The sequence below is a fragment of the Gigantopelta aegis genome, chromosome 9 (assembly GCF_016097555.1).
Source record: "Gigantopelta aegis isolate Gae_Host chromosome 9, Gae_host_genome, whole genome shotgun sequence".
In the NCBI taxonomy this organism is placed as follows: Eukaryota; Metazoa; Mollusca; class Gastropoda; order Neomphalida; family Peltospiridae; genus Gigantopelta; species Gigantopelta aegis.
The window spans coordinates 57,664,646-57,684,491 of record NC_054707.1 but is presented as its reverse complement, the minus strand read 5'-3'; the positions used below and the strand labels follow the sequence as shown (position 1 = coordinate 57,684,491).

The 19,846-nt window shown below is 36.0% G+C and overlaps 1 protein-coding gene across 1 annotated transcript in view; it reads right to left on the bottom strand.

Annotated features, from left to right (window-relative positions):
- Positions 1 to 727: 727 nt before the first annotated feature.
- Positions 728 to 19,846, bottom strand: part of LOC121381416 — a 23,252-nt gene continuing 4,133 nt past the window's right edge. Inside the window, exons 4-12 of the mRNA XM_041510724.1 lie at positions 19,789 to 19,846; positions 18,017 to 18,180; positions 16,542 to 16,631; positions 14,855 to 14,978; positions 13,449 to 13,524; positions 12,246 to 12,303; positions 9,157 to 9,239; positions 7,053 to 7,128; positions 728 to 992 (exon numbers count right to left, since the gene is read on the bottom strand). The exon at positions 19,789 to 19,846 is cut by the window's right edge and continues 34 nt beyond it. Coding sequence (XP_041366658.1) covers positions 744 to 992; positions 7,053 to 7,128; positions 9,157 to 9,239; positions 12,246 to 12,303; positions 13,449 to 13,524; positions 14,855 to 14,978; positions 16,542 to 16,631; positions 18,017 to 18,180; positions 19,789 to 19,846 — 978 coding nt within the window. The 3' untranslated portion in view covers positions 728 to 743. The remainder of the gene's footprint in view (positions 993 to 7,052; positions 7,129 to 9,156; positions 9,240 to 12,245; positions 12,304 to 13,448; positions 13,525 to 14,854; positions 14,979 to 16,541; positions 16,632 to 18,016; positions 18,181 to 19,788) is intronic.

Sequence of the window (19,846 nt, the reverse complement as noted above, 5' to 3'; positions counted from 1 at the left end):
TAATGATGTCGACCAATAGAGACATATTAACGATTGTAAATACATATGAAATATCTTTTTTTCTAAATAAAATATTAGTGGCTGTATATTAAACGTGTTTCAGATCGTCCTAGTGTTTGCAATAGGTCAAACTTCATTTATTTCCTGACATATTTTTTCGTACGTACGAAATTACTGGAATACCAAATCCAATTTTGGGCTGCTTATAAATATTAGGACGATCAGAAACACTTTGAATATACAGACACTGATATTCTAAACAAGAAGATTTATTTAATGTGTAATTCTAGTCGTTACAAAATTGTACTAGTCGAAAACATCTTAACGTGCAGCAAACTCAGGACAGTTAAAGGGTTAAATAAGAAACATGACAGAAAATTGAAAGTTCCATGGCAAAATTTCATGGAAAATTTAAAACACTGTAGTGTGCTCCTCATATTTTTCCAATGCCGCTGTACAACGGTCCAAGTGTAATAAATTCTTGTCTTGCAAAATGCCACGGAAAACTGACAACACTGCCACAGCCTTGTCAATTGCCGTCGTTAATTAACCAGGGTTGTGCTATAGTGCTGTAGTAATGTATTCTTGTTTTCAGTTACTTCTCATCATGTTACAGCTTCATATAAATTTCCCTATGGTCTTTTGTTTTGTACAGAGCTCCAGTTTTTGGATATGATGATGCTTTTTCTTATTTTAATTAATTACCTTAAAAACAGATTTAATAACATGAAGCTAAGGTTTTTTTAATAACCAGAAAAATGCGATGAACGTGTTTCTTCAGCATTCATTGTCAGCGAATGATCACGAACGTTTTGATGAAGGTTTGTCCTAGAATTGGCATTCTTCGTTTTATGAGGTTTTCTTGGACATGGCCCACACAAGAAATGTTTGCCTAACTCCATAAGGAACTGCAACACTTCAAACATACTAAGGAGAGACAATCCAACCCACAGACCGATGGTTCCGCCCACATCTGAAGCAAACTGTACAAACTGAAATAATAATAATAATAATAATAATAATAATGATAATGATAATAATAATAATATAATTTTAAATTTTATAGATACCCAGTTACTTTGTAACAAAATATCAATTAATACATGAAATTATTTCGCCAAATTAAAACAAAATTCGCCAATTTTTTTTTTTAATTTGCAATTGGCGAATTTGGCGAGTGCCAAACATTAATAATCATAATAACAAGCATTCTGATAGTATTTCTAAGTGATAAATGTCTGCTACCGGCCACTAATTTCAAGGGCTATAACATGGATAAAGTCCAATTTTAACGGAGTTATGGCCCTTGAATAAATCCCCATGAAAGTCAAACTTGATATGTAACAGTGCATGATAAAGCTATACATAAAATTTCAGCTCAGTATTCTGAGGTATTGCGTAAAAAAAAGTCCGGAAAACTATATTCAAAGAATATATTCTGACATAGAATATTGTATTAAACTGCATGGAGTAATTAATTGTAGTGTTGGCAATCGGTTGGAAGTTCATGATCGTCAATCACCAAACGATCAACTTTCGATTACACAAATCGGATAAAATTATGTGAACATGGGGAGGATTTGAATTATAAGTAAAGTTTGTTTTATTTAACGACGCCACTAGAGCACATTGATTTTTTATCTTATCATCGGCTATTGGACGTCAAACATATGGTCATTCTGACACTATTTTTTAGAGGAAACCCGCTGTCGCCACATAGGCTACTCTTTTACGACAGGCAGCAAGGGATCTTTTATTTGCGCTTCCCACAGGCAGGATAGCACAAACCATGGCCTTTGTTGAACCAGTTATGGATCACTGGTCGGTGCAAGTGGTTTTACACCTACCCACTGAGCCTTGCGGAGCACTCACTCAGGTGAGTCGGTATCTGGATTAAAAATCCCATGCCTCGACTGGGATGCGAACCCAGTACCTACCTGCCTGTAGACCGATGGCCTAACCACGACGCCACTGAGGCCGGTCTGAATTATAAGTACCGTGCACCTATTGTCGTTTCACTTCATGGTTTGCATTTACCATAGTTTGACACCCAATAGCCAATGTATTTTCCGTGCTGGGGTGTCGTTAAACATTCATTCATTCCTATTATTGTGTTCACGATGATAGGCGCTACAAATCGCTAATTGTACCTTTAATAACTTCTTAATACATTTTTTCTTTATGTACACATGAAAACAAATTCTAGCTTGAACATACTGACATCATTTAAACTGAAGGAACAATTAAATTAACATTTTCCTACATAATCGATTGTAGATTTTTATATTATCACATCGGTTGAGCTAATCCAATACATTTTCTATTACAATCGATCATTTAAACATCAGTAATTGGTGGTGGTGGGCAACCTACAAACTCAAGTTTAACTGATTTACTACAGAAGATTGGTTATTACAAAAAGGTGATTTTATCCAAATGAATAGAACCATAGTTTTATTTGGAATTATAAATAGGAAAAAGACTTTTGCAAATTGGTTAATCTTTAACGTACGGTAGTACATATATAACACAAAGTTACAAAAGAGTACACTAAATGAAACTAGAGTTAAAAATTTAATCAAAGACAAGTTACAAATAGAGAAGTACATATATTATAAACATTGTTTACAATCACAGTTCGACGAAACCTGGGAACCTTGGTTGAGAGTTCTAGATCGTTATAGTTGAGACTCTTATATGTAACATGTAAGGTAATGAACTCGGGGCCCCATCCCTGACATTACCATAACATATTTCTGGAGCAATAAACTTTCGAAAAAAGGTTTAACTGATTTAGGACTTGCACGTCTTAGGAAAGGACAAAACGCAAAAGCTGGAACTGTCACCGCCAACCAAAAAGTACTAATAACAATAATGGCAATGATGGTGATAATAAAAATGACGATAGTGATTATCTATGATATAATATGCAAGACCGTTTTAACACAAAATCCGATCGTTCTGACCGTTTCTCCCCTTTTGGTTTGTACTGTCCACCGCCCTCTCTGTATTTACCCGATGCCGCACTTCGTAAGGATCTTTTTGCGCTCAGGTCCAGTCGACTACCGTATACATGTCGTGCTACATATTGTGTACAAAGATGAATTCCATAAACTCAATGGCAATCAATGTCACTATCTTTGTATATTAATATTGAAGTGGATATATATATATATATATATATATATATATATATATATATATATATATATATATATATATATATATATATATATATATATATATATACTGTAAATCATGAAATTAATGCGTCATGATATTATTGCGTCCGTACATGAGTGAACAAAAATGCGTATTTTTATTAATTCGTCGGGTAAAAGTCCACATCCCATAAAAAACACAGTTGTGTTCTTATTATATTGTTTGGGCTTCATCTTTCATGTTAAAAGAAGTCAGTAGTTGTTTTGACAGCTACTACAGTACATAATCTGAAGCTAATCGCATGGGAGGTCGACCAGGAAGCCCTAATTACTTAAAGTAGTGTAATTAGTATAACTACACCTTATTGTTAAGGGTATGCCTCGCACTTTTGTGTGGTGATTGCTTCTAATTAATCCACCAGTAAGAATAAAAGGTAAACGGGTCGCTATTGCAGGGCACAATATTTCACGCGAACGCAGACGTATTATTCTAACAAATGTTTTAGACTGATTTTATACACTTGATGCGCAGCACAGGAATAGACGTTAACAAATGCGATATATTGCAACAGTGACAACTTGCGACCAGTCTAATTTAAAATGCCATGTATAGAGTCGATCCAAATGGTTTGAAGAAATATGCACGGATTGTTGGTTGCGGTTATATAATTTTCTACTGTTTCATTTTTAAAGGAATATATTTAGTAATAAAATTTGTTGATGATAATTTTACAAATGTTCAAAACAGTTTAAATGTATACAGTAATCCAGAAGTGTAAGAAAATTTGAAAAATACTCACATCGCAAAATGAACTTTTTAAAAACAAAACATTTGGAACATCACTGTATTATATAACCGCTATGATATTCCAGGAAAGTGAAAATAGAATGGCAACATCGAAACGAAAGAAAGATTCTTGAAGTATTCACAAAACGACATTTAACAAAAATTGTTTTTGTATTTTGTTTCATCTTTATATTATAAAAGTTTTATTTTATTTAGAAGTATTATAGTAAAATCCTGCACATTTTTTGTATTGGGAATGAGACTAAACAAAATGCGTCAAGTTATTATTGCGTCGATGTCTTCGCCGATGTCTTTCATGATTTACAGTATATATATATATATATATATATATATATATATATATATATATATATATATATATATGCTAAACACGAGTTACAATTATTAATTATAATAATTATGAATGAATGAATGAATGAATGAATATTTAACGACACCCCAGCACGAAAAATACATCGGCTATTGGGCGTCAAACTATGGTAATGCAAATAAATAAAGTGATGATCAACATCAATATAAAAATTAAAGATTTAAATAAAAACAGTGTAAAGAACTGCAAAAATACAAATATCACAGATAGATACTGACTTTTACTCAAAATTTCAATTGTGCTGTATTGGCGATTCTCAAAGAGAATGTTACACCCCTGCACCACATATATAATAATTATGATGACAACAACGATGATGATAGTGATGACGATAACAATGAAAATTATATTACTAGTACATGCATTGTTGCTTTTTTCATCGTTTTCATTTTGTTCGTCATCATTATCGTCATCATCATCATCGTATTAATTTCGCGACATAAGGTTGGACGCGAACGACGCGAAATTTATACGCACGCATTTTTCTCACGGTTCACACACACACAGACACACACACACACACACACACACACACATACACACATACGCACGCGTATACACATACACACATACGCACGCGTATACACATATACACATACGCAGCACACATACATACACACATACACGCATACACACATACGCATATACACACATACACACATACGCATATCATACACACTTACACACATACATACATACACACATACACACACACACACACACACACACATACACGCATATCTTGGTGTACATCACTGTTTCCAATTGTCAACCAGTTTTCCGGTTACATGGCGTACACGCCCAACACCTACCTTTAAAATGTCATGTATCCAGGGAACACCTGAACTGTTTGAAGTGAGGTGAGACACTTATTACTTTTATTACAGACATGTATTTATTAAGGACAATGCCAGTTTTGAGTATATCTACTTATCTTGTGTCCTTACCTTATATCTTTATTTAGACTATATTTTATTTCCACTTTGTAATTGATCTATTTCATTCTGATATCAATATGTTATATTACTTTTAGATTAAGATTATGTAATGTCTGTTTGTTACATGTAACATGTAAGGTAATGAACTCGGAGCCACATCCCTGACATTACCATAACATATTACTGGGGCAATAACTATTAAAAAGGTTTCACTGCTTTTAGGACTTGTAGTTCTTAGAAAAGGACAAAAGGCAAAAGTTGTAACTGCCGTCGTCAACAAAAAAGTAATAATAACAATAATAGCAATGATGGTGATGATAATAAAAAATGACGATAGTGATTATCTATAATATAATATGCAAGACCGTTTTAACACAAAATCCGATCGTTCTGACCGTTTGTCCACTTTTGTTTTATACTGTCCACCACCTTCTCTATATTTACCCGATGCCGCACTTCGTAAGGATCTTTTTGCGCTCAGGTCCAGTCGACTACCGTATACATGTCGTGCTACATATTGTGTACAAAGATGAATTCCATAAACTCAATGGCAAGCACTATCTTTGTATCTTAACATTGAAGTGGATATATATATATATGCTACACAAGAGTTACAATTATTGATTACAATAATTATGACAACAACGATGATGACAGTGATGACGATAACAATACAAATTATATTACTAAATGCATTGTTGCATTTGTTCGTCGTTTTCTTTTTCTTCTTCGTCATCATTATCATTATCATCATCAACATCATCATCATCACCATGAATATGGGTCCCATTTTTAACCCGGTAAACTATATCTACTTGAATATTATAGCTTTCACTCGCTCACTCACTTAGTTAATCAAACTTTCACATACACGCATACACATATAGACACGCACACGCGCACACACATACACACACACACACAGAGCGAGAGAGAGAGAGAGAGAGAGAGAGAGAGAGAGAGAGAGAGAGAGAGAGAGAGAGAGAGAGAGAGTCACGCGCATATCATGTTTAGGTTTCAAATGTCACCCAGGTTTCTGGTTACCGTGCGTATATGCCCAACACCTGCCTACCATGTATCCAGGGAACACCGGAAGTGTGTTTCAAGTGAGTTGAGTTTCTAACAAATGTCTTGGCAACAAAACTGAATATTATATAATGCCAAGCTCGAGTGTTTATGTTATGCTATGGTCTGGTTATATTATATCTGGGACATACAATAATAACTATACACAGGGTAGGGCTAGAGAACTATCAATCTATATATTTCCCTTCCTTACTACTAACATTTCAAGTAATAAACAGACTACAGTATAATTAAGAATACATATTTCATTTCATTTCGTAATGGTGTATTTTAGCATTTTAGAATGCAATAGTTGCCAAACAAATGTAAATGAACAACAGGTATAACTAAGTCGCAAACGTACACTGACGTAGCCCCAATCACATCTCACCCCCACTCTCATCCCACATATAACGTTATATATATTTTCCTGCCATCACCTAATACGATTAATAGAAAAATCGCCCCCCCCCCCCCCCCCAATGTGGGTGGCTCCTTCAAATATAAATTCCTGTCTAAGCCAGTACAAACGTAAACTTACGATGTGTTGTGAAATATGGGTCCAGTTTTTCAATTTTGATTTTGTTTTCTTCTAGAAAACGTTAACAATAATGGTCATTAACTGAAATCAGTTATTGAAATTAATAAAGATTTATTATCAAAATCTGATTAATTGACATGAAATTTATAATATTTCAAACATATCTTACCTCATAATCAGGTTCTTCTGTGATATTTTCGTAATTTAAATCTTCGTAATATATGTTCAGTTTGATGAAGGAATTTCTGGAAAAAGAAGTTGAAGGAAGGAAATGTTTTATTTAACGACGCACTCGACACATTTTATTTACGGTTATATGGCGTCAGATATATGGTTAAGGATCACACAGATATTGAGGGAGGAAACCCGCTGTCGCCACTTCATGGGCTACTCTTTTCGATTAGCAGCAAGGGATCTTTTATGTGCACCATCCCATAGACAGGATAGCATATACCACGGCCTTTGGTGTACCAGTCGTAGTATACTGGCTGAAGCGAGAAATAGCCCAATGGGCCCTCTGACTGGGATCGATCCCAAACCGACCGCGCATCAAGCGAGCGCTTTACCACAGGGCTACGTCTCGCCCCCGAAAAAGAAGTTGAATGCTACCTTGTATATATATAATGATGTTCAATGTACGTCTTTACTAAATAATTTAAAGCTATTGATTCAACTTTCAAATGTACGAACCTAAAGTTAATGTTTGTTTGTTTAAGGACACCAGTAGAGCACATTGATTTGTTACATAAGTATATAAATGAAAAAAAAACGTTAATTAGTAAATAATGCATGTTTGTGTTTGTTTTTGGGTTGTTGTTTTTGGGGTCGTTTTTTTAGGGGGCGGGTGTTTGTTTGTGTTTTGGGTTTTTTATAACAAACCTATCTGATTAACTCAACACATTTTATTTACGGTTATATGGCGTCAGACATATGGTTAAGGACCTAACAGATTTTGAGAGGAAACCCGCTGTCGCCACTACATGGGCTACTCTTTCCGATTAGCAGCAAGGGATCTTTTATTTGCGCTTCCCACAGGCAGAATAGCACAAACCATGGCCTTTGTTGAACCAGTTATGGAACACTGGTCGGTGCAAGTGGTTTACACCTACCCATTGAGTCTTGCGGAGCACTCTCTCAGGGTTTGGAGTCGGTATCTGGCTTAAAAATCCCATGCCTCGACTGGAATCCGAACCCAGTACCTACCAGCCTGTAGACCGATGGCCTAACCACGACGCCACCGAGGCCGGTAACACAGACACAGAAAACGTTATTGTTTTTTTCTCTATTTCCTTGTTTGTTTGTTGTTGTTTTTTCTTTCAATACTTTTTATTTTTGTTTATATTTAAATTGCATATATATATTATGTAACATGTATGTATTATGGAGAAGGCCTAATCCACTTCTTTAAAAAGCAATAAAATATGCTTCACTCAGTTGAACAATATGAACAACAGAGACTGATTCTATGTAATTCCTTACAGCTTTTTCAACCAATAGATTTACAGTTACTGTTATATAGTAGAAGCACATTAAGCGATGCCAATAATAAAGAAATATTTACTTATGTTCAAATATATATATAAAAAAACCTCGTCGTTTTGATTAATAAAGTATTATTTAAATTACCAAAAGGATTATTTGTAAATGTGATAGCGAATTTAACTGCACGTGATGTACTATTTGTGTAATCTTTTGTATCATATTTGTTTTTCTTTCCTTTACATTCTTTTGTATACAATACATTTCCTTACACTGGTTATCCTTGAATGTATACATGTAGTTTATATTTACAGCTATGTGATATAGGTCGCCAAGTATATTGTACGAATATAGAAGAGGGCCTCGTAAGTTGTCAAATTTGTGCCCAATTCTTTTGTTCTTTGTACAATAAAACATATTTGCAATCAATCAATTGATTTATTAATCATCGGCTATTGCATCTCAAACATTTTAAATATTTGGTCATTCTAACATAATCTTAGAGAGGAAACCTGCTACATTTTTCAATCAGTAGCAAGTGATCTTTTATATTCCATTCCACAGACAGAATTTAACATATCACCACCTTTGATATACCAGTCGTGGTGCACTGGCTGGAACGAGAAATAGCCAAATGCCCCCACACCCTCCCACAGAGGGGGTCGGTCCTAAATCGACCGCGCATCAGGCGAGCACTTTACCACTGGGGTACGTCCTGCCCCATTTACGTACGTATTTTGCACCTACAATAGGAAACACAATCAGTCATTATAATATTGTATTTGTAAACTTACGCAAGTTTGCGACTGTCGAGACTGCGTAGTCTGATACATTCTGATATGTTTTTTGCCTCGCAAAGACTTTTTACCAACAGAACCTGCAGAAAATGAAACAACAATACAAACATGTGACATAGTAAATATTATCTATTTTAGGCTATAAAACAGTGCACGTAAGCCTTTCAAACCGTAACAGAGATTTTAAATAAGTTATCCCCTAAGTGATTATATGGGTACGTGGTGGAAAGTAAATCAGTTGTATTTTTTTGTAGTAGTAGTTTGTTTTGGATATATATATATATATATATATATATATATATATATATATATATATATATATATATATATATATATATACACACACATATATAACGCGATGAGCGTATACGGGCTATTGGCATGCTGCAAACGGGAAGAAGTCAGCGTGAAGTGGCCAACACCTTCAATGTTTCGAAGTCAGTGATTAACAGACTATGGAACAGGTACCAACAAACCTAAAATATTGACGATCGACCCCGTTCAGGTCGTCCCAGGGCAACGGCTCAAACGGCAAATCAAATTGTTGCAAACCTTCACCAGGCTACTGGTGTCCGAGTTAGGAGTCAGACGATTAGAAATCGTCTTCATGCAGCCCATCTTCATACTCGACGGCCCCGGGTTGTGCCTACCTTAACAAATCGTCACATTGCCCACAGACGTAAATGGTGTAGGTAGCGTCAGAACTGGGGTATTCGTATTATGTATTCTGATTAGTCTCTATTCATTTTGGACTTCATTGACAGGCGTGATCGGGTCTGGCGACGACGAAATGAACGATTTCATGACAGATTTGGCGGTGGATCGGTTATGGTGTGGGGTGGTATCATTATGACTGGCAAGGAAGGGTCACTGGGCAGTACTACTGGGACAACATATTGACACTCTTTGTCGTCCCGTTTGCTAGGCGTGTGGGTCGACGTTTTGTTTTTCAGGACGACAATGCCCGTGCTCACCGTGCACGAATCGTCAATGCCACCTCCAGCAGCACAACATCTATCGAATGCCATAGCCAGCAATGAGCCCAGATCATTTCCCCATTGAACACGTCTGGGACATGATAGGGAGACGTGTGCGTCAACGTCAAAGACCGCCGACCACGTTAGCAGAACTTGGTCAGGCGCTGCAAGAGGAGTGGAACAGACTCCCTCAAATGGCCATTGGGAGACTCATACGCAGTATGCCTCGTCGACTGAATCAATGTCTGACACTTCGTGGCGGTATCACCCACCACCTTTAATATATTGAATAACAATAGAACGAAATATCACACTATTGTAACAGGGACACATACCTTTAATATATTAATTAACAAACTAAGTTTAGATTAAAATATCACAATATTGTAACAGGGGTATGTACCGTTAATATATTAATATTGTTAATTAAGGACCCCGTACCTTTAATATATTAATTAACAAAGTTTAGATAGAAATATCACACATTATTGTAATAGGACCACATACCTTTAATATATTAATTAACACAGTTTAGATACAAAAATCACATTATTGTAATAGGACCGCATGCCTTTAATATATTAATTGACAAAGTTTAGATAGAAATATCACACAGTATTGAAGTAGGACCACGTACCTTTAATGTATTAATTAACAATATTAATATATTAAAGGTACGTGGCCATGTTACAATATTGTGATATTGTAATCTAAACTTAGTTTGTTAATTATTATATTAAAGGTATGTGGTCCTATTACAATTGTGTGATATTTCTATCTTAACTTAATTTGTTAATTAATGTATTTTAATGGTGTACTATTTAATATAAACTTAGATTGTTAATTATTATATTAATGTAACGTGTATTATTTAAACACTGTTGATATTTCTATGTAAATTGGGTTTGTTAATCAATATATTAAAGGTTTTCCAAATTTAAAGTCAATTTTTTCAAGATTATATGTTGATCTTTCCAAGATTAAAGTTGATTTTATCAAGATTAAAGTTGATTTTTCCAACATTAAAGTTGATTTTTCCAACATTATATGTAGGCAAATAGAATTATGTTATTGCGTTTGGTGGCACTAATAACGCTTCCGTAGGGCAAATGATGCCAGCCAGCAAACTAATATTTGTATCTATAGCTTGTTCTATTGCTTGAAATATTACGAAAACATAGTTTGAACTTTGTTATATGCAAGTGCCATCAAGCAAACCATTTTTGTCTTAGTTTGTAACGTCGAATTGTGAAAGACGGTCGTGGGTGTGAAAATAAGCAAGCGAGAAAAAAGGACTTTGAAGGCCAGAATGGAGATTTTTTTGTTTAGTTAAATGGACTTCATTTTCTGTGCATTTTAATTTGAACAATTAAGAAGATTTTAAATTCTAACTGCAGGAGGAAAAATGTTTTTGGAAACAGTTACGCTATTCCTGCAAACACGTCTAAGAACACGTGGTGTTGTATAATACAGGTTATGACAGCTGGACGTGAACCACATGGGGAAAATTAGTCTACATTCCCCCAATATGGATACTTAAAGACTTTAGTCAAGTGCTGAAGGATTTAAAAGACAATGCGTTGCAACCGAACATCGCAAGTGTGAACGTGACGGAGAGTGTTAGTAACGGTCGCGCAGTCGTGGCTTCTCCAAATGCGAACACGTGCTCAACAAATTTAAGAGAAACCACGGATATACCTTCCGCATTTCAATGTAAGTTATGACAATAAAAGTTCATTGTATTATTCATATTTTGTTTTGTTTTAAATACAGGTGTAGTTAAATGAAAAGTGTAGGTGTATCGTGATACACCTACACTTTTAGAGGAAAAGTGTAGGTGTATTGTAATATACCTACATTTTTAACAAAAGAAACCATGACAACGAGACCGGAAGTGTGGTATAATCATACATACATATATACATACATACATCCTTACATGCATACATACATACATACATACATACTTACATGCATACATGCATACATACATGCATACATGCATACATACATACATACATACTTACATGCATACATACGGGAAACAGTACTTCCCTTCTATCTCGCTTTTGACGCCTATGATTAAATTGTTTAAGGAAAAAAACCTACTGCATATTCGTCAGAAGGCCACTGGCGTAATGACATCATCTTTTCATAGCGGATTTCACTGAAATAAACGGATACAACACACAGATTAAAAACAAAACAAAACAAAAAACCCAACCCCAAAACAACAACAAGGAGAGAACTCCCACACAAGCGCACACATACACACATATAAAATACACAACAAAACACATATAAACACAATTCATACGCACAAAACACAAACACACAAACACACACATACACACACACACACACACACACACACACACACACACACACACACACACACACACACACACACACATATATACATACAACACACACACAGCACACACACACACACACACACACACACACACACACACACACAGTTCATACCTTACACATTGTACTACTAGTGTCAAGATTAGCAAACGTAGGGAATTGTTAGAATATAGTCCACGTGAATTCCGTTTTATACATACATGTATATATTATAAACATATAAATGCCTCAAACAGACGAACCTCGATGGTGATAATGCCTCGTTCAAACTTTCGTGACGTATTCTGCACTCAAAAAATGTGATATTGCTACTTTAAATATCGTACATGCATGGGGTGTGACAGTCGCATTCTAACTTTCCTCGTTCAAACTGTCGTAACGTATTCTGCACTCAAAAGCCGGCCTCGGTGGCGCAGTGATTAAGCCATCGGACTACAAGTTGGTGGGTACAGGGTTCGCAGCCTGAGTTTGCTGCATTGTAAGATGTTTTCGACTAATAAAATAATTCTACGATTAAACTTACATATTAAATATATTTTCTTGTTTAGTATATTAGTGTCTGTATATTCAATGTGTTTCTGGTCATCTTAATATTTGTAAGAAGCCCAAACTGGATTTTGTCTTCAAATAATTTCGAACGTACGAAAAAACAATATTTTAGGAAATAAAATGAAATGTAACCTAGTAGAAATATTAGAACAATCATAAACACGTTTAATATATAGCCATTAATATTTTATGCTGAAAAATATATTTGATATGTAATTACAATCGTTGAAAAGTCTCTGTTAGGGGATAACATCTTTTAAAAGTGCAGCAAACTCAGCAATGTCCCTTTAATGCATGAGGTGTGATAGTCGCACTTTAACTTGCCTCGTTCAAACTCTCGTAACGTATTCTGAACTAAAAACTGTGATATTGCTGCTTTAAATGTCTTACATGCATGGGGTGTGACAGTCGCATTCTAACTTGCCTCGTTCAAACTGCCGTGACGTGTTCAGCATGCAGGCAACTTCTAAATATAGAAACAGTATTTTTTGTTGAATTGGACAAAAAGACACGAATGTGCGCTAATTTCACTGCATAATAATATACAAAATGATAAGGCACAAGTTATTCAACGTGGCCCTCTCCTATTAATTATAAATACTTTATTATACAACATTAAAATACCCGACAGTTGATGGAAGTCAGGAAGCACGCTAACCATGTTGTGCCCACTACGGTTTATAAATACTAACTGAACAACAAAACCATAATACATGATCAAGATCTGCACAATGTAGAGTCCAATGAGCATTTGGCAAAATAATGGTTGTTTCTTTGATCTCTGTCTAGTACCTCGTACTGGAGGACAGCCACTCCCGAGGACATCCTTTACTGGACAATACATCCTCTTGACTGCCACAAAGAGGACTGCCACTTTCGACCTGTTTACTTAATCAAAATTAGCAAAGGCCCCAAAGTCTCATATTATTTTTGCATTGCTTATTCATGCACACAGCTCATGCTTCTCCCTTGGCATAAGTAGTCTGTAATAAGGGAATCAATTAAATATTATATTTCTTTAAAATGTATCAGAGTGCAGCACCAAGAAACATCTATGATTCAAACACGAGTGTATTGCGCTCTCCCGTCCACACGTTCATGTTTTATTAAAATCAAGCTTTATTTATATTTATTCTCAGTTCAAAACCATCTCCGATTTTATTATATTATAAAACAGTGGAAGTAGCAATTTAATTCAATATGTTTCACCCAGATAATAAATGTAAAGAACTGATTTATTTACATTATAAACTAACATTAAAACGTTTTCTAAATCAATAAAAATATAATGTAAACATATATAATAAAATTTACTATAACTCAGGTACATGGTAAAAAGATAACTGCATTCTACAAAAAAAAAAAATCTTTATATTGTTCCCAATGACATGTCATACGCAGAACTAAAATTACATCAATCATAGTTTTAAAATACAACTAGAAGTAGTCACGTTTTTCTACAAATGTCAGGGATTAAATTTCTGATATAAAAAAAAAATGTTTACAATGACAGAAGATCTACACAATCTACATTAAATAAAACAGTTCGACTAAACCAGCACTGTCTTGAAGTCAGAAATCTTGCAGTTAAGGATTAGTGTCAACTAGTGTAGGTCAAGACTAGCACTGAATGTACTACATGTTTGGCTCATAGAGTGGCTCATTACAATTTTATAATTTATATTGCTTTTATGTATATGCTAAATTTCATTCTGTTGTAATGATGTGAGACTTTAATAAACTGTCTGTCTGTCTGTCCGTCTGTCTGACTGTTTAGTAATATGAAAACTACTTACGTTTGCGATTCCTGCAGCTGGGTAGTTTAATAGAGTTAATGGCTCTGTTCAGCTCTTCTTTCTCCTCGTTATAGCACCCGCATGACTCAACGATTAAACTCTGCTCACAAAATGCTTGACACGTCTGAAATATGTATACATGACAAACATCCATATACCTATACTGGTAAAAGGGTAGAAAATATTTCATAATGATGTTTAATTTATGGCTGTATTCGTGTCATAAACATTTAATAATGCCATTAATGCATTTCTAAAATCATTGGTGGGGGATGGGGGGGGGGGCGTGGGGGGTGGGGGGAGGGGTGGGGAGGGTGCTCAAAAGGCTATAACAAATTTTTGTACAGTGCAATATTAGGCTGTTGATATATGTCCCGCGAAAGTGCAGACAAAAATCTCCGCTAGGTTCGTATTCGACCCCTCCCCCCCCCCCCCCCCCCAGTCTAAACCAAGCTACTCTCCTGATAGATGTTTGTGTCGGTTCTCTTTCTGGAATAAAACAAAATGCATTCCTTGGTAAGACACAGGATGGTGCATATAACAGATCCCTTGCTACTAACTGAAAAATGTAGCGGGTTTCCTTTATAACACTATTTGTCAAAATTAACAAATGTTTGACATCCAATAGCCGATTATAAATTAATCAATGTGCTCTAGTGGTGTCGTTAAATAAAAACAACCGTTAACTTTCCTTGGTATGACAAACAGGGCAATTAACAATGACTGGGAAGAGGAGGTGATGTTGAGGGTGGAAGAACACGATGGGGCAATATCCGAACTATTACTGTACCCTCTCCTTGTGTTCTCATATCAATATGTACCCTCTCCTTGTGTTCACGCATCAATATCCGAACTCCTATTACTATGCCCTCTCCTTATGTTCACACATCAATATCCGAACTCCTATTGCTGTGCCCTCTCCTTGTGTTCGCACATCAATATCCGATCTCCTATTGCTGTGCCCTCTCCTCGTGTTCGCACATCAATATCCGAACTCCTATTGCTGTGCCCTCTCCTCGTGTTCGCACATCAATATCCGAACTCCTATTGCTGTGCCCTCCCCTCGTGTTCGCACATCAATATCCGAACTCCTATTGCTGTGCCCTCCCCTCGTGTTCGCACATCAATATCCGAACTCCTATTGCTGTGCCCTCCCCTCGTATTCGCACATCAGTATCCGAACTCCTATTGCTGTGCCCTCCCCTCGTGTTCGCACATCAGTATCCGAACTCCTACTGCTGTGCCCTCCCTTCGTGTTCACACATCAATATCCGAACTCCTATTACTGTATCCTCTTCTTGTCTTCACACATCAATATCCGAACTCATATTGCTGTACCCTCTCCTTGTATTCACACATAGTAGGTTTGAATCCTGCCGATTGACACTCTGTATTTTGTTTTAATTTAATTTTATGTGAAACAAAAACGTTACATATCTCGTTCCTAAATACATCTCGTGACGAAAATGATAAATGTAAATTGATTCAAATATACAAAAATGTGTTCAAACAATAATTAAAAGGTGGGAATATTTCCATTCTGATTGAGAATTTTGGCTTTAAAATTGGGAATAAAGCATCGTATGAGTAACAGTTTTACAGCAATTAATGTGATTGAAATCAACTCTATTGGTGGATCTGCTTTTAATCAGAAATAGTTTAGTGTACCAACCCTAATGTCATGTACCTGTCGTGTATACACGAACCCAAACCTGTCCTTGAATCGTTCTCCTGGTTCACAGACTCCATGTGGGGGCCCGAGTCGAGATATACGTATCTGGAAATATTTATAATTAAATAGATTTAAAACAACTCCAACTTACCTACGCAGAGAGAGAGAGAGAGAGAGAGAGAGAGAGAGAGAGAGAGAGAGAGAGAGAGAGAGAGAGAGAGAGAGAGAGAGAGAGAGACAGACAGACAGACAGACAGACAGACAGAGAGAGACAGACAGAGACAAAGAGACAGATTGAGAAAAGGGGAGGGGGGAGTCTTTCAATGTGGTCTATCTCGACAAATTTTCGAAATAATCAGTATTTCACCAAATATCCGTAGTTTATTATGTCCTGAGATGTCCTTAAACAAAATACCATTTTCTCTTTTCAAATTGCATAATGTTTTTAAAATCACTTTAATACTGAAGTGAGCAACCATGGATATTTGGAGAGGCGGAGGGAGGGGGGGGGGGGGGAGGAAGTGGTTTCACAGTAGATGAAATCATCGCAATTTAAAAGTGTGCATACCACGGTCTTTAACCAGTTGTGGTGCACTGGCTGGATCGAGGAAAAACCCAAATCAGTTCAATGGATCCACTGAGGTGGTTCGATCCTGCGATGCAGGCACCTCAGGCGAGCGCTCAACCGACTGAACTAAATAAAGCCCCTTTTCAACAAGTGCCCCACGACTGTATTACAAGTGTAAGAAGATTTAAACTCTTATGGAATAACCACTTTGCACAGTATATCATAAAAGCAACATCACACAGTGGTTATTTCCTTTTCCCCCAGTTTTGTACTTAACAGAACACTCCATCTTTAATAAATTTATTGAGATCATCACCTGTACTAAATATTAGGAATACCAATGAAGCAGCCATTAAGAAACCAATGTACTCATACTGATTAAATGTCAAAATAAATAAATAAATAGTTTTTATAAAGTTTTGGAACTTTGACAGGTACCAGTATATATTATTATATACACATACATACATCCATACATCCATCCATCCATACATACATACGATGAAAATATAGGAAACTGGAACACTAATTTGACCAATGTATTGATATTGGTTATATTCTTGAGAATCTCTTGTTTTTCTATTTGAAACGTTATTTCTTCCCGTTATGGGAGCCTTAAAATTATATAGATTATACCCTGTGTATCCTTAAAGGTTTGTGATGACCTGTCTCGGAAAGTGCATATAAAAGATTTCTTGCTGCCTTATCGTTAAACATGCCCAAACCTTAAAAGAATGTGGACACGTAAAACTAGTTTCAAGTTTTATCGTTAATGTGAGAATAGCCTATTACAGCGGCTGAGGTCCTCTCTCGTTTTTTCGTACAATAAACCCTAAAAGTGCTCAGTTTAAAATGGGATGAGATGTTGTTATTACTCGTTAAACACGTATTCCTTCCGTTTCCTGATCAGTTAGTGCCTCACCATTCTGAGAGCTATGTTTGTCTCGGTGCCGGCCATCAAGGCGACGCCGTCGTCCTCGGGGAATGGTGTCGTGCTCGACTGGTGGATGACTACGTGACCGCCGTTCCCGGTCGTGATCCCGCGCAGGTACTCCTCGTTCTCCAGGTACAAAATCACCTGTAAACCTAAACAGGTAAAAATAAACAGACAGGTGAAAAATCACCTGTAAACCTACACAGGTAAAAGTAAACAGACAGGTACAAAATCACATGTAAACCTACACAGGTGAAAATAGACAGGTACAAAATCACCTGTGAACCTACACAGGTAAAAATAAACAGGCAGGTACAAAATCACCTGTAAACCAATACAGGTAAAAATAAACAGACAGGTACAAAATCACCTGTTACCCTACACAGGTAAAAATAAATAGACGGGTATAAAAATCATCTGTAAACCTACACAGGTAAACGTAAATAGACAGGTAAGTAAAAATAAACACACAACAATCACCTGTAAACCTACACAGGTAAAAGTAAACAGACAGGTACAAAATCACCTGTTACCCTACACAGGTAATAATAAATAAACGGGTATAAAAATCATCTGTAAACCTACACAGGTAAACGTAAATAGACAGGTAGGTAAATTATCCAGGTACAAAATCACCTGTAAACCTGCACAGGTAAACGTAAACAGGATGGTAGGTATACTATCCAGGTACAAAATCACCTGTAAACCTGCACAGGTAACAGTAAATAGACTGGTAGGTGTATTATTCAGGTACAAAATCACCCGTAAACCTACAAAGGCAAAAGTAAATAGGATGAGAAATGCAATATCCATGTACAAAATATCCTGTAAACGGAGAAAAAGGCTGGCAGATGCATTCTCCAAGTATATAAAAATATTAATATAATAACCTCTAAACCTACAATATTGATGTTGATCATCACATTGTGTTTACATTTACCATAGTTTGACACCCAATAGCCGATGTATTTTTCGTGCTGGGGTGTCGTTAAACATTCATACATTCATTCCTGCATTCATTCCACCTCAGTGTGACCACTGTCAGTGTATTCTGACGGTACGCCACATTTTGGTGGAGTGTAAGCATCTTCATGAAACTCGAAAAGATATTTTTGGCCAAAGTAATGTGATGGAATCCTTTCTATTCCATCCAGAACTTATTTTACAATTTTTACGTGATACTGAATTTTATTCTCAATTTTAATTATATTTAGCTGTGATATTTGTATTTTTACACAGTCCTTTACACTGTGTTTTTATTTAACTGTTGAACTTTTATATTGATGTTGATCATCACTTTGTTTTTGCCATTACCATAGTTTGACACCCAATAGCCGATGTATTTTTCGTGCTGGGTGTCGTTAAACATTCATTCATTCATTCATTCTAAACCTACAAATAGAACAGTTAATTCACAGCAGAGTAAAATCAGACCGGTTCCTCTGGTGTTTGTGATTAAGCCATCGGACGATGCCGGTGTGTACTAGGTTCATATCCCGGTAGCGGATTCCACACATAGTAGGATTTTAACATATCAGTGCGGACATTAAAGGCCACTATTACTAACAACTAGCTATTACCCCCTCTGAATAGATTGTTTAGATAGCATAGCCTTAACTGGAAATATGCGCGATAGTTAAAATAATTGAAAATGAACAATGTAATTATTTAATATTTAATTATTTGCATTAAAAATTAAAGCAAAACAACAAGAAGAAAACACAAATAATAAGTGAGATACGAAACTCGTTCTTACTGACCGCCTGTCGGTCCACTTCTGCTTGTCACTAGCCGATGATGGTCAATGCTGAAGCAGTT